At 39.3% G+C, this 16,708-nt stretch overlaps 1 protein-coding gene across 3 annotated transcripts in view; it reads left to right on the top strand.

Annotated features, from left to right (window-relative positions):
• Nucleotides 1–16,708, top strand: part of TAF1B (TATA-box binding protein associated factor, RNA polymerase I subunit B) — a 71,669-nt gene that overhangs the window by 25,312 nt on the left and 29,649 nt on the right. The window contains exons 7-8 of one of the 3 annotated variants that reach the window (XM_002921510.4): nt 1,237–1,393; nt 7,204–7,303. In XM_002921510.4, coding sequence (XP_002921556.1) covers nt 1,237–1,393; nt 7,204–7,303 — 257 coding nt within the window. Of the gene's footprint in view, nt 1–1,236; nt 1,394–7,203; nt 7,304–14,237; nt 14,340–16,708 lie in introns of those variants that run through there. The other 2 variants (XM_034659923.1, XM_034659922.1) reach the window with 2 other exon arrangements.

The following is a 16,708-nucleotide window of genomic DNA, read 5'->3' as shown; positions in this document are numbered from 1 at the left end:
TATTTATTTTTTAAAAGATTTTATTTATTTTTTTGGACAGAGAGAGAGCCAGCGAGAGAGGGAACACAAGCAGGGGGAGTGGGAGAGGAAGAAGCAGGCTTCCAGCGGAGGAGCTCAATGTGGGGCTCGATCCCAGGACCCTGGGATCACGCCCTGAGCCGAAGGCAGACACTCAACGACTGAGCCACCCAGGCGCCCCTAAGATTTTATTTAGAGAGAGAGTGTGAGCAGGGGCAGGAGCAGAGGGAGACAGAATCTCAAACAAACTCCACACTGAGCTTGTAGCCCGATGCAGGCTGGAGTCCACGCCCATAAGACCATGACCTGAGCTGAAACCAAGAGTCAGACACTCAACTGAATGAGCCAACCAGGCACGCCCCTCCCCCCCAACCCCGCTTCCTTGCTTTTCCTTTAAGTTCACTCCTTGTGATGAACTTGGGGTTCTTCCTGAGATTCTCAAGACTTACTCTGAATTCATTCAGGTCTCTGCTCAGATGCTATCTTCCCCAAGAGGCTTCACTGACCACCCATATAAAGTAGCACCTGTCTTTTCTCTTTCCATCACTTCATATGCCCCTACATTGCTATTTTTCTGTGTAGCATTTGCTACAGTCTGTCAGTTGTAATTTTTTTCCTGTTTAGTGACTGTCTCCCTTTACTAGCATGTAAGTTCCAAGGGGTGTGAGACACTGTTCCCTGTCATTTCCCCAGACCTAGAACGGTGGCACAAAAATGAGATAAATGAATGTTGAATGAATGAACAAGGACAAGTAATATCCTATGGTTAGGGTGCCTGGAGGATGGGAGTGGGAGGAGGTGCTGCCCTCGCTAGGGTTTTGGAGAGCCTCTCAGACCCTTAAAGGGACATGTGGGTTGGGGCCTGCATCAAAGCAGTTCATACATTTTGCTTTGCTTTGTAATTGTTTATTCTTGTATTTATTTGAAAAATTGTTTCTATTCACTATAAAAATTTCAAGCAGATCACATCCCTCTTTAGAATCTCAGCCCATCCCACTCCCATAAAGAACCAAAAATTACCTTTGTGGTCAATTTCCTCTAAGCCATCATTGCTTTTTATTGCCAATTTGTTCTTTGTAAAGATTGTATCAGTTAGTTATAACTCGATTTTAAGGTATTGAAAATGCTTCTTTGGATTTTTTTGTTGTTGTTTTTCTTCTTTAGTTGTCCAAGTAGTTACTTCCACTTAAAAAAAAAAATCTCCATTTATCCCCTAAGAAACAGCTTCCATCTGTTCTGGATCTCTCGATGGAGTCGAATATTCGCTACGAAAGGAGAAGGGAATCGTGAAGATGACGATGCCAAGGACGCTTGCTTTCTGCTATCTGTCATTACTATGGCAGAGAGAGACAATTACTCTTTCAGATCTTTTGAGGTAAGCTTGACCTGTCGTATAATGATGTCTTTGCTGATTATCTGTGTGAATGAACTAGGGGACAACCTTTGGATATCTTGAATTTTACAGGGAGGCTTAAATTGAAGGAGAGACAGGAAAGATGGGGTAGCCTGAGTTCTAGTTCTGAAATGAAATCTTCTGGCTGGTAACTCATCTCCCTGGTTTCCTTTTTCATATAGTGAAATAATGGTATTTACCTTACACAGGGTGTTGGAAAATTAATTATCTAATGTTCTAAAGATGAAAAATGACACTTAAGTACCTCAGTGGTTGTATTAAGAATTTTGCATTTTTAAGAGAGAAGATGTACAGATGACCTTCATATTGGCAAATGATTGTTGGTAGCTCCGCAGCAGCTTACATTGGTGTCAGTAAGAGCTAGAATATAGGTTCTCTGTGTTTATAAGGTAAACTTAAGACAAAACTATTAGAAAAACCTGTTAGTGGGTGGTTAGTATTTACGTTTTTCAGGTAATTTACAATGTCTTATAGTTAATGAGTTAATTAGGGCATTGTGTGTAAGACTTTCTCATTAAATAGATGTGCCAAAATCATTAGTGTGTTCATATTTCTCTTGTTTTATATGTATTCTAAATAATAATGTTTGGGTTTAATCAGTGTGTAGAGTGATTTTAAGAGCACAGGTTTGGAACCAGACTCCTAGGTTTGAATCCTAGCTGTGCCACTTATATGTGACCTTGAGTAAATTATTTAATTTCTCTTTGCCTCTGTTTCATCCTTGGTGAAATGGAGCTGATAACATCTACTTCACAGAGTTGTAACTACTTCCAGTAATTACTACTGCATGAAAAGCACTCAGGACAGTGCCTAGCACATAATAAGAACGCTAGTTATTATTGTTTTGTTTTCTTCATCGTCATCATCATCATCAGTACTAGGCCCTTTGATTAAATAAAATGCCTCCAGTAAATGATGGTAGTGCCTTTGAATTTGGCCACATCAACCAAATAACAAGGCTTTTCTCAGAGGCAATTAATTCTGTGCGCAGATAGTCCATGATTCAATGAATTTTACTGTTAAGTTAAAAACCTCACCTTGCTCTATATGCCTTCATTGGGTGATCTCATCTTCTCCCAAGGCTTTAATTACCATCTATATGATGGTGACGGCACCCAAATTTATATCTGCAGCCCAGACTTGTCTAGTGAGGGTCAGACTCATATATTCACACATACAACTGCCTGTTGGACACGACTTGGGTTTCTTTATGGTATCTGAAAATCAGCATGACGAAAAGAAGTTCATCTTTCATCATCTTTCTCCTCAATCCAGCTCCTCCTCCTTCTCTTTCTCCTTGTAAATATCGCACACTCTGTTTCTTCCTATCCAGAAACTTAAGATTCATCCTTGACTCTTTCCTCTCTCCAGAGCTACAGTCAGTCATTACGTCCTGTTGGCTATACTTCCAAAACAACCCTTGAAACCATTTTTCTCCCCATTCCCTTCGTACCTTCACCTGGATTACTTAGCAACCTCCCAAGTGGGCCCTGTGCCTATAGTCTTGTGCCTCTTCTAGCCATTTTCCCTTCCAGAGCCCAGGGGTCTTACAGAAACAACAGTGTCACTAGAGCTGGGTAGAGGGGCTGTCCAACTACCCCAGGGCAATCTATAACGGAGTAACGAGACTCCTAGAAACCTAACAAGATGGAGAAAATAATATTCACCCGTAATTCTTCTTAGGGAGACTATTAGATGTGGTTGGAAGGATGGGGGTATGATCCTACACATTTGTCTCTTTCCCTGTCCCTCTCCATTTCCCCTCCTCCCTCTTTCCTCCCCTCCCTTAAAGGAGAATTCTGAAGTGCCTTCAAGGAGATTGGATCTAATTAGCTGGAGGGCTTTCATTTTGTTCTGTGGGACATACAAATTTGGGAACCGAGCCTAAGTGCTTGGAGCAACAGGAAAGGGGACTGTTACCACTGATCTTCTTTCTCTGTTTTTCTCAGAAAAGGAACTCTAAGTCACAAGTTCTCAAAGTGTGGTTCCCTGACCAGCAGGATCAGCATCACCTAGGAACTTAAGAGTATGTAAATTCTAAACAGATTCTAACCCATTCTAACCTGAATCAGAAACTCTGGAGGTAGGGCCTGGTAACTCTCTTTTAATAAGCCATCCAGGGGATTCTTAAGGATGCTAATGTTTGAGAACTACTGCCAAACTGGGAAAAAGTATTTAAAAAACATTGATGTGAAGGAAATACATTATTAGTCTGGCCCCAATACCGCTATATTTTATACTCATCCCGCATGTCATTCCCCAGTTTAAGTCCTTTAGCAACATCCATAGTCCTTAGGATAGATTCATAATTCTTAAAGTAGCCTTTAATTGACCCTGTTTGGGCACCTAGGTGGCTCAGTTGGTTGAGCATCGGCTCTTAATTTCAGTTCACATCATGATCTCAGGGTCGTGGGATGAAGCCCCATGTCAGGCTGAGTCTGCTTGGGATTCTGTCTCTCCCTCTGCCCTTCCTCCGCTCAATCAGTCTCTCTTTCTCTCAAATAAATATTTTTTAAAAGATTTTATTTATTTGAAAGAGAGCACAAGCAGGGGGAGAGGGAGAAGCAGACTCCCTGCTGAGCAGGGAGTCCCATGTGGGGCTTGATCCCAGGATCATGACCTGAGCTGAAGGCAGATGCTTAACCAACTGAGCCACCCAGATGCCCCTCAAATAAATAAATCTTTAAAAAAATAAAAATAAAGAACCCTGCCTACCTAGTGATAACAATAATAAATAAAAATAGTCAACGTGTATTCATTCCACAAATATTTATTGAATACCGACTAGATGCAGGTATTGTTCTAGAGTCTAGACCCTTGAGTCACAGTTGTGAACTGTAGAGAACAAGTTCCTGCTCTCATGAAGTTCAGGACTAAAGGAGGAACCAGACAAGCATTTAAATAAATAATGATTAAACAGTGAAGTGTTGTGCAGAAGATTGAAATCAGATGATGGCTACTTTAGACTGGTCATTAGGGAAGGCCTCACTGAGAAGCACTTTGAATGGAAGTAGAGCCAGCAGGTGAGTGTCAGCAGTACTAGCGCTCCAAGTAGAGGGAGGTTGCTAGTGCCGAGCCCTCAAGCAAGAGCAGGGTCTGTGTGATCAAGGAGCAGAGGAGGCTCTTGCGACAGGAGTAAGAATTTGAAGGAGCAGTAGGAGGGTGAGGACAGAGAAATAATAAGTGGGGGCCAGGTACAGGTCTTTGTGAGCCAGGCTAGGAGTTTGGATTTTTTTTTAATTGAGGTATAATTCATATACAGTAAAATTCAGCCTTTTAAATGTGCAATTCAGTGGTTTTTCAGGATATTTACAGCGTTGTACAACCATCACCTCTACTTCCGGAGCGTCATCATCACTCCAGGAGGAAACCCCATACGCATTAGGAATTTGGCTTTTGAGCGTGATAGTAAGGCCCTAGAAGATTTTAGCAGGGGGACATTCTCTGACCATTCAGGCAGCTATGAGGAAATGGATTCTAGGGAGGCAAGGGTGAAAGCAGAGAGACCTAGTAGTCTTCTATATTTCCGGCAAGAGATAGTGATTTGGAGTAGGTTGGTGGCAGTTGAAATGGAGCAAGGTGAATGGGCTCTGGGTATGTTTTGCAGGTAGACATGACCTAACTCCAGTGCAGTGCTTCTTAAATTATCTGTGATGAAGAACCATTTTCAATCAAATTTCCAATCAATCACAGATTGAAACTTTTGAAAAATATAACAAAATTATAAATAGAGACTATGTTTTCAGGGGACATGGCCAGGGGGGGCATATGGGATGCTCTTAATCTATGGCAATTCCTCTGTCAACTTCTCTGGATTGATTCAGAGACTCATCTGATAATGCTTAACAAAATGAGATCAGTTATTCAGAGCTTTGATTCAGTAGCTATTTTTTGGAAAAATATATATTTTTCTAAGAGGAAATTTTTTTAAAAACCCACCAAACTTGAAAAGAAATTACGAGCAGCACTATTATAAATGGTGAAAATTGTTAAAACCCCAGATGGCCAAGACCTTCTCTGTGTAGATGTCTCTGCTTCCCTGGTCCGGTTTCTCATTCCTTCCTCTGCTCCTACGTTACTCTGTGGGGCACTGTGGCACTGTCTTTACCGATGCATCCATAGGCTGTCTGCCTGTCCTGCTAGAGCCATGGTGGGGGCTTTTCATGTTTTATTGACTCTGAACTAACCCTCACACAGGGCTGGCATATGTGTATTTCACATGGGGGCGATGACTACTTAGATTATGAATATATTAACACCATGGAATACTACGTAATTATAAAATGGTAAGCATGCAATACATCCTGTATATGAAACAATATTAAACCAAGAATGTAGTTCTAAAATAATATGAATACTGATTACTATGCACACATACTTTTATGTAAATGAAAGAAATGAATGAAAACCTAATGAGGACGGTTTTCCCTCTAGCGCTATTCTAAAGAAGCCTGCTTTATCGTTAAACTTCATAAAACACATAATATTTACTTTAATTCTCAACTTTCAGTAGCTTAAAAAATTAAATCACATTTTTAATTTGAAATTAAAGTTGAACAATATTGTTCATTCACACACAGAAAGCTGAAAGCTAGGTGTCAGTTTAGCTATAACAACAAAGATTTTAATGCAATACATTTGTAAACTAACTTATTCTTGTCTTTATCTTATTTTCTTTAACCATTTTCATATTTTAAAAATCTAATAGATAGGGGTGCCTGGGTGGCTTAGTTGGTTACTTGCCTTCAGCTCAAGTGGTGATCCCGGGGTCCTAGGATTGAGCCCCATGTCAGACTTTCTGCTCAGCAAGGAGCCTTCTTCTCCCTCTCCCTCTGCTCCTCCTCCCTGCTCGTGCTCTCTGTCAAATAAATAAACTCTTTAAAAAAAAAATCTAATAGACATGTATATATGGCCTAGGTTGTAATACCCCCATTCCTCATTCCGTGTTCTTCCCTACTTTATTTTTCTCCTTACCATCTTTACCTACTTAGCATACTACAGATTTCATTCATTTGTTTTGTTTGTCATCTCTTTTCATGAGAACGTAAAACTCTTGGGAACAAGAATATTTTCCTATTTTGTTCATTGCTATATGCCCACAGCCTGAAATAGTGCTGGGTTTTAGTACTCAATAAATGTCTGTTGACTTAATGAATGAATTGTAAATAAATATGTATGTGTATGTGTTTATATATATGTGCTATTTTCTCCAAACTCAATAATTTACTCAAAATATTTGATCAGCTGCTGTGTGCTGGACGTTGGGATGGAATGGTAAGCAAACGGGCAGGGTCCCTTCCCTGAATTATCTCTAGGGGCAAGCATCTACTGGGCACTATCATAGGGACTGAAGACAGGCGGGTAGACAAGGGAGGTATTCTAACAAGGAAAATGGACCCAGGAAGATCTCTTCAAGAGAGTGATTTAGAAGAGTAGATGCGCATCATGTGAGGGGAGCTAGGGATAGAAGGGTGCCGTGTCTGCAAGCCCGGTGGTGAATTGACAAGTGAGAATCGTACTTCATAGGAATATTTCATCTAGTTAGTTAGAAACTTAAGATATCATTAGATAATTGGCTAAATGTTTTCTCCACACATGAGTACAGAGAATAACTCATCTTTTCAGATTTATCCTCTTAAAAACATGTGGGAGATGGCAGCATGCTCAACTGCTTCTAACCTGGTCTTGAAACACAACATCTTCAGCTCTTTTGTCCCGTTTTGCTAAATCAGTACATATCTCTTATTGGCACTTTCTTTTTGAAAATACAGATTTGTTGAAGAGGGCCATATTCCTTACATAAATGCTTTTCAGCATTTTCCAGAAGAGATGAAATTATATGGGCGTGACAAAGGAATCTTTGCTATAGAGGCAAGTTACTTTCTTTTTTACTCTGTAATCACTAATAAGACGCAAAAATAGTATGGTGATTTGTATTCTTATTATTTGGTGTTGGGAGTTTTAAAAAATGGCATCTAGTTTTTGTTCAGCTCGTGTGTAGAACATTAGTCATAATTTAATGAGGAGTGGGATTATTTTTTACTTTCCTCATGTGGTCTCTTCTAATCCTTTAGATTGTCCTGAACATACAGGTATGGTGTGAGGTGTGTGCACTGTTAATAGGTATTAGGTTGAGACTAAATTTTAGAAGTTTTCTATAGAGACGTTTAGGTGATTTCAAATTTTTAAAAAATGTGTTTTGTTATTTGCATATTATATTGCTTTTGAGAAAAGAGAAGAAAGTTATTCTGTTGTTTCAAGAGTTGCTATTTTAAGTCCTTTGCTTCTTGGTCTTTTTCTAGATCTGTTTTCAGATGTCTCCAATGGAAGAGCCTCTGTCCTTTAATTACAAGTCTTTATCACTATGTGTAGTGCTCAAATATTATCTTCTCTTTGTTCTTCATCAGGTTTTCAGTATACTAAATATTAACATTAAATAATATCCTGTTTGTCCACTTAAGGAATTATTTTTATAGGTCCTTCTAATCTTCACAGCCTTACGCTGTTCATGGTTTAATTCAAGAGATGTTTGTGATCCTTACGAAACCCCTGCCTAAGTGTGGTTCACTGTCATCCTAGTTGTACATATAAGCAGACAACTCGGGAAGACAGAATGAACGCCAAGGCCATACGGTCGGTGGTCCCAGACTTGGAACTGAAGTACTTGTAGCCTTTTACTCGTTGTATCATATTTGGCTCTGTTTGCCTGCCGCTCTGCCCTCCTTTTTACACTAGTTCTTCTAAACACTTAACGTAGGTGCTGTGAAAATATAATTATATAAAGTACTATTTTTTAAGCATTGAGCCAGAAGTGATGCATGATTGGAAATGCAGATAAACAAGCTCTCAACATTCCATAACCTTTTACATCTGCATTGAATTTAGAGTATTGGCCATTACGAATGATTTGTAGGTAACATTAGAGTTTTAAAGCAGAAATGGCTCTACTTTCAGAACATCTTATGCAGGAGCAGTTCCTATGGATTCAGAGAGAGGAAGCAAGTTTGGAGGCGGGTCCCCAGGGCTGCTTCCACGTTGTCACCATTTATCTCACAGCCAGGAGAGATGATGGGACAGCTCCACGTGCCCTTGCGGTGGCGCTTGTCCACAGGCAGCACAGGGAAGGCAGGTATGGCTGTAGCTACCACTTAACCTAGAAAAAACAAAGAAGAAATAGTAATAGTGGTAGTTCTTATTCTGTACCAAGCCCTGTTTTACATATTTTATAAACTCTTTTATTATTCGTATCAACCCTATGAAGTACATATTATTATTATTATTATTATTATTATTATTACGCTTATTCTACAGATGAGGAAACTGAGACACAGATTAGGTAACTTGCCTGGTACCCTCACTCTGAACATAGTCCAGCATGGCCAAGGCAGCCTTAGTTTAGAGGGAGACAAAAAAAGTGGGACCATACGAAGCAGTGAGGGTAGGGTGAGGGGTGGGGCAGGGAGAGCAGCGGCAGGAAGTGTAAGTAGGTTATCGAGGCAAGAAAGAAGCTCTGGACTGGGGTGCGCCTGAGTGGCTCCATCAGCTAAGCGTCCAACTCTTGATCTTAGCTTAGCTCTTGATCTCAGGGTCGTGAGTTTGAGCCCCTCATTGGGCTCCTGACTGGTTTCCAAAACCAAGAGGTAGCCCTGTGGTAGACATGGCAACCAGAACAGGAAGGCAGGGGTTAGAGGATCCAGCTGGAGGATGGTCTAGGCTAGAAGTGACAGTGTGGGTACATGTGTCCTGGCATGAAGCACAGGTTAGGTAGCCTGAATAGTCTTCCTGAAAGATGGGTCTTTATGAAAATTTTCTTAGCTTGGCCAGGGTTGTGGTAATTAATTTTTAATTTTTATTTTTAAAATTTTAAATATGAGTACAGTTGACATACAGTGTTACATTAGTTTCAGGTGTACAGCAGAGTGATTCAGCATGTTTGTGTGTTTTCACTATGCTCACTACGAGTGTAGCTGCCATCTGTCACCATATTACAGGATCACTGACTATAATACCTATGCTGTACGTCTTATTCCAATGACTTATTCACTCCGTAACTGGAGGGTTGCGATAATTTATTTAAAGGGCTAGGGGCACAGAGGAGACATCCTGTTTTTCCAGTCAGCTCTCCAGACCCCAACTAATTTTTCAGAGATGTGGCGGAATAGTAAAGTCAGGGAGGTATTTACAAAGTACGAGGTGCCCCTACCACCTCAGGAGCCCTGTTTGCTTCTAGGAAAAGAAAAGCACAAGTTTTTACTTTCAGAACTAGCCTGAATTCAAGGTTGATTAGTTTTTCATCTTTTTAAATAGCATCCCGTGCTCCGTGAGACGCATCTGGATTTCCTGGGCATGCCTCAGACAATACTGATGCTACCCTAAAACTGTCACATAGAAGGTTTTTTTTTTAAATAATTGAAAATCTGTATAATTCACTAATTAGTAATTTCAAATTTAGCTGCTAAAAAATTGTTCATGGCTAGACACTTAGTTCAGTAATTCTTGGTGTATATCTTTACAGTTCAGTGTTTCTAGAGGGACCAGTGGAACTCAGTTAATCGTTTTTGCTTAAATCTCTCCAGTGTGGTCTTGGCTAACAAAAAATTCTCTCTCTTTCCTCTCTTTCCCTCTTTCACTCTCCCCCTGCCCTTCTTTCCCTCCCCTCCCTTCCCCCCTTCCTTCTCCTCTCCCTTAGCCTCCAGTCCAGTCTTTATCTTACATTCTAACTGACTGGGCTTTAGCCTGATTTCTCAGAACCATTTACCACTCAAGTTATATTGATCATTTTTGCTTAGTTTGGGTTATTTGTACTTTGTGCTGGTCCTAAAATTACTTACTTGTATTCAACTCTCAGGAATAAAAACCAGAATCTTTTATATGGAATTATGAAATTAAAGCTGGAAGGAAATTTAGACATCAGTCTACATTTCTTAGTTTTTTCAGCAAGGAGACAGGCCTAAGGAAAAAAAGTGATTTGGGACTAGGCAAACCTCTACTTCGTTAGGGTTTTCGTGAGGATTATTTGAGATAATATCTTCAAAATGCAGGTATGTCATAGGCATTGAAATGGACATTCCTTCTAGGTCCCAGGATGGAAAAGCTTTTCCTCTAAGGAAAAGATTAAGAGTTATCCTCAAGCTACTCAGAGGAAAAAAAAGTATCATTTTTGGAAATTAAAATTTTCATTTTATTTTTTTATTTTTTAATAATTTTTATTTTGTTATATTAGTCACCATACAGTACATCCCCAGTTTTTGATGCAGTGTTCCATGATTCGTTATTTGCGTATAACCCAGTGCACCATGCAATACGTGGCCTCCTTAATACCCATCACCAGCCTATCCCAATCCCCCACCCCGCTCCCCTCTGAAGCCCTCAGTTTGTTTCCCAGAGTCCACAGTCTTTCATGGTTCATTCCCCCTTCTGTTTACCCCCCCTTCATTCTTCCTTTCCTTCTCCTACTGATCTTCCTATTTCTTATGTTCCATAAATGAGTGAAACCATATGATAATTGTCTTTCTCTGTTTGACTTATTTCACTTAGCATAATCTCCTCCAGTCTCATCCATGTTGCTGCAAGTGTTGTGTAATCGTTCTTTCTGATGGCTGAGTAATATCCCATTGTATATATGGACCACATCTTTTTTTTTTTTTTTAAGATTTTATTTATTTATTCGNTTTATTTATTCGACAGAGATAGAGACGGCCAGTGAGAGAGGGAACACAAGCAGGGGGAGTGGGAGAGGAAGAAGCAGGCTCATAGCGGAGGAGCCTGATGTGGGGCTCGATCCCATAACGCCAGGATCACGCCCTGAGCTGAAGGCAGACTCTTAACCGCTGTGCCACCCAGGCGCCCCGGACCACATCTTCTTAATCCAGTCATCTGTTGAAGGGCATCTCGGCTCCTTCCACAATTTAGCTATTCTGGGCAATGGCTGCTATGAACATTGGGGTGTAAAGTTTTCATTTTAAAGCTCTGTTATAAACAAAACGAAAAACCTTTGAATATGCCCATTTCTGAGTTTGCTACAAGGAGGTGCCAGGACGTTCATGGATATGACTCTTGCTTTTCATTACAGTGTTTTATAATTTTGGTTACCGTAAATTCAGCTTCTTGGAAAGGATATTGCTTCCTGGGCTGAGTTTATGTGCTTGGGAGTGGTAGCTAACCAGTAATTTCCTTTTGAATTAAGAAATTTGGTTTCACTTTATACTCAAATAGACACTCAAATTTCACTCTATAAAAATAATTATTTTAAAAAATATTTACCTTGTCCTTTCAGATAGTCATAGATCCCATTATTCCCAAATGTTGAAATGACTGCAAGAGTGACATATAATGCGCAGAACCAAGAGACTGCTGCGCCCATAGCCAGTGTGGCTTATGTTTCCCGGAAGCCTCGCTCAAGCCTTTAGCTGAGATTGGCTTCACCCTCCTATAGGCATTGTGGGAAGGGTGCCTGCAATTATAGCCACATTTATTTCTGGTCGTGATTCAGGGTTTCAGCCTGAAATACTATGTTCTCACTATGGTATCAAATCTAGACTGTTCTCTGCCCCTCTGAAATTTTTGTAATTTGAGACTTAAATTTTGTAAATTAAGAGTCAAAATCAGTTATTTTATATTTACTTGCATGTTTTGCTTTTGCTCTGAAACTGTTCAAATACTAATTTTTACTCATCCTATCAGTTACCGAGAGAGGTGTGTTGAGATTGCCAATATCCTAGGATTACAACTTTTTCTTTCATGTTCTGTCAGTTTTTGCTTCAAGTATTTTGGAGCTCAGGTGCATAATAATTAGGATATTTTGTCTTCTTGATGAACTGACTCTTCTCACTATGTAATGTCCTCTTCTTCCCCCCAATAATATTTGTTTTCATATCTATCTTGTTCAGTGTTAATTAAAAAAAAATGTTTGCCTGATCAACCTTTTGGAAATCTTTTATTTTTAACTTATCCGTGTCTTTATATTTAAAGTGGCTTCCTGGTAGACAGTTTGTAATTGTCTTGATTTTTTTTATTTATGCAGTCTGATATTCTCTGCCTTAGAATTGTATGTCTGACAACTGACATTTAATTAAACACAAATATGATTGGGTTTAAATCTACCATCCTGCTGTTATTTCTTCCATCTAGTCTTTATTCTATTTTTCTTCTTTTCCTACCTTCTTTTGAATTGACTTTTTTTTTAATGATTCTATTTTATCTCCATTATCGATGTATTGACTATACCTCTGGATTTTTGTGTGTGTGAGATTGCTCTGGAGTTTATAACATTCGTCTTTAACTTATCACAGTCTACCTCAAGTACTAGTAAACGAGTACATGTATAATTAGTAGGACCCTTTCAACAATATACTTTCATTTCCCTGCTCCCATCTTCTAGTGTCAGACATTTTATTTATTTATTTTTGTTTTAAGGTTTATTTTTTATTTGAGAGAGAAAGAGAGAGAGCTTGAGGGTGAAGGGGCAGAGGGAAAAGGAGAGAGGGAGAATCCCAAGCAGACTCCCCACTCAGCGTGGTGCCGACGCCGGGCTCAGTCTCACAACCCTGAGACCATGACCTGAGCAAAAATCAGGAGTTGGACACTTAACCAACTGAGCCACCCATGTGCCCCTCAAACATTTTACTTTTATTGGTTATAATTTTCACAATGCATTGGATTATTTTTGCTTTAAAAATTCATGTATCTTCTTAAGAAATTAGAATGGGTAAAATGATTTTATATTTACCTACATATTTGCTGTTTCTGACACTCTTCTTGTCTAAAAAAGTTATTTAACATTTCTTCAAGTACAGATCTGTTGGCAGTGAATTCTTTTTTGGCATTTCTTTGTCTAAAAAAGTCTTTATTTGCCCTCATTTTTTTTTAAGATTTTTTTATTTATTTGAGTGAGTGAGAGCGTGCACATGAGCAGGGGTGAGGGGCAGAGGGAGAGGGAGAAGCAGACTCCCCGCTGAGCAGGGAGCTGGACATGGGGCTCGATTCCAGGACCTCGAGATCACGACCTGACCCAGAGGCAGATGCTTAACCTACTGAGCCACCCAGGCACCCCTTGCCCTCATTTTTGAAAAGACGTTTTCACTAGTACAGAATTCTGGGTTTATACTTAATTTCTTTCAGCACTTCAAAGAAGTTTCATTTTCAACAGGCCTGCCTGGTTTCTTTCTTTCTTTTTCCCCCCAGCTTTATTGAAGTACAGTGGACAAAACAGTAAGATATTTGAAGTGTATGTCATGGTGATTTGCTCTGTGTGTAGCTCGTGAAGGGATTCCCCCATGAGTTAACTAACACATCCATCACCTCACACAGTTGTCTTTTTGTGTGTGTATGAAGTCATTTAAATTCTACCTTCCTAGCAAATTTCAATGATAGAATATAGTGTTATCAACTATAATCACCATGTTTTACATTGGATCCTCAGACCTTACTCATCTTATAGCAGAAAGTTTGTACCCTTTTACCGACCTCTCCCTGTTCCCCCTACCCCCAACCCCTGGCAACCACTTTTCTACTCACTGTTTCTATAAGTTCGATGGGGTGTTTTTTTGGTTGTTGTTTTTGGTTTTTTAAGATTTGCCGTATAAGTGATACCATGAAGTAGTTGTCTTTTCTCTGATTATCCATCTTAGCTTAATGCTCTCAAACCATCCATGTTGTCACAAATGGCAAGATTTCCTTCTTTCTTGGGGCTGAATAATGTTACATTGTGTGTGTGTGTGTGTGTGTGTGTGTGTGTGTATCTCATACCTTCTCTATCCATTTATCTGTGGGTGGACACTTAGGTTATTTCCATATCTTGGCTATTGTGAATAATGCTGCAATGAACTTGAAAGTGCGGTATTTTTTTGAGATCCTGTTTTTGTTTCCTTTAGATGTATACCAAGAAATGGGATTGATGGATCATATGGTAATTATATTTTTAATTTTTTGAGGAATCTCCATACTGTTTTTCATAATGGCTGCACCAAATTACATTCCCACTAACAGTGCACAAGGGTTCCCTTTTCCTGCACAATCTCACCAACACTTGTTATCTTGTTTTTTTGTTGGTAACCATTCTAACAGGTGTGAGGCGATGTTTTGATTTGTATTTCCCTGATGATTAGTGATATTGAATACCTATTCATGTACCTGGTATTCATTGGTATGTCTTCTTTGTATGTCTTCTTTGGAAAAATGTCTGTTTAGCTCCTCTGCTACTTTTTAAATTGGATTATTTATGGTATGAAGGGTGTATGAATTCTTTATGTTTTTTGGATATATCAGATACAGGATTTGCAAATATTTTTTCCCATTCCATGGGTTGCCTTTTCATTTTGTTGATGCCTATCTTTGCTGTGCAGAAACTTCTTAGTTATACGCAAGTAATGAATCATGGAACTTTACATCAAAAACTAGGGATGTACTGTATGGTGACTAACATAATATAATAAAAAAATATTATAAAAAAAATAAAAAAGGAATCTCATGGAAAAAAAAAGAAACTTCTTCATTTGATGTAATCCTTCTTGTTTATTTTTTTTTTTTATTTTTATTTTTTTTAAAGAGTTTATTTATTTATTTGACAGAGATAGAGACAGCCAGCGAGAGAGGGAACACAAGCAGGGGGAGTGGGAGAGGAAGAAGCAGGCTCACAGCAGAGGAGCCTGATGTGGGGCTCGATCCCGTAACGCCGGGATCACGCCCTGAGCCGAAGGCAGACGCTTAACCGCTGTGCCACCCAGGCGCCCCCTTCTTGTTTATTTTTGCTCTTGTCTTTACTTTTGGTGTCAAATCCAAAAACTCAGTGCCAAGACTGATGTCAAAGAGCATACCCCCTATGTTTTCTTCTAGGAGTTTTAGGGTTTCAGGTCATACATTTAAGTCCTTAATCCATTTTGAGTTGATTTTTGTGTGTGTGTTAAATAGTGGTCCAATTTCATACTTTTTGCCTGTGGCTATCCAGTTTTCCCAGCACCATTTATTGAAGACGCTATCCTTTCCCATGTATAGTCTTGGCTTCTTTGTTGTAAATTAATTCACCACATATGCATGGGTTTATTGCTGGGCTCTTTATTCTGTTCCTTTGATCTATGTGTCTGTTTTTATGCCGATACCATACTGTTTTGATTACTATAGCTTTGTTACATAGCTTGAAATCAAAGTGTGATGCCCTCAGCTTTGTTCTTTTTTCTCAAGATTGTTTTGCCTATTTGGGGTCTTGTGTGAGTCCACACAAATGTTAGGGATTTTTTTTCTATTTCTGTGAAGAAATGCTATTGAAATTTTGATAGGAATTGCATTGAATCTGTAGATTGCTTTGGGTAATATGGACATTTTAACACTGGTAATCCTTCTGATCCACATGCACAGAATATCTTTCCATTTACCTGTGTCTTCAATTTCTTTCATCAGTGTCTTATAGTTTTCAGTTACAGGCCTTTTACCTCCTTGGTTAAATTTATTCCTAGGTATTTTATTCTTTTTTTTTTTTTAAGATTTTATTAATTTTTTTGAGAGAGAGAGCACAAGTAAGAAAGAGAGGGAGAAAGAGGTTCCCCGCGGAGCAGGACCCTAGGATCACGATCTGAGCTGAAGACAGACACTTAACTAACTGAGCCACCCAGGTGCCCCTTATTCTTTTTGATGCCATTGTAAATGGGATTGTTTTCTTAATTTCTCTTTCTGATACCGTTTTCTTGTTAGTGTATAGAAACCCAACTGATTTTCATGTATTGATTTTTTTTTTTTAAAGATTTTATTTATTTATTTGACAGAGATAGAGATAGGCAGTGAGAGAGAGAACACAAGCAGGGCGAGTGGGAGAGGAAGAAGCAGGCTCATAGCAGAGGAGCCTGATGTGGGGCTCGATCCCACAACGGCGGGATCACGCCCTGAGCCGAAGGCAGACGCTCAACCGCTGTGCCACCCAGGCGCCCCTCATGTATTGATTTTATATTCTGCAATTTACTGAATTTCTTTACTAGTTCTAATAGTTTTTTGGTGGAGTCTTTAGGGTTTTTAGATAATATGTCATCTGCAAAGAGACAGTTTTACTTCCTTTCTGATTTGATGCGTTTTATTTCTTTTTCCTGCCTAATTGTTCTAGCTAGGATTTCTAATACTATCTGGAATAAAAGTGGTGAGAGTAGCCATCCTTGTCTTGTTCCTGATCTTAGAGGAAAAGTTTTTAGCTTTTCATCATTGAGTATGCTGTTAGCTGTGGGCTTGTCCGATATAGGCCTGCCTGATTTCTGATTCTTATCTTTTCTATTCTGTCAGTCTTATCTTTTCTAT

This window comes from Ailuropoda melanoleuca, chromosome 4 (assembly GCF_002007445.2).
Source record: "Ailuropoda melanoleuca isolate Jingjing chromosome 4, ASM200744v2, whole genome shotgun sequence".
In the NCBI taxonomy this organism is placed as follows: domain Eukaryota; kingdom Metazoa; phylum Chordata; class Mammalia; order Carnivora; family Ursidae; genus Ailuropoda; species Ailuropoda melanoleuca.
Note: the sequence above shows the minus strand (reverse complement) of the source record. Positions and strands in the feature narration are given on the sequence as shown.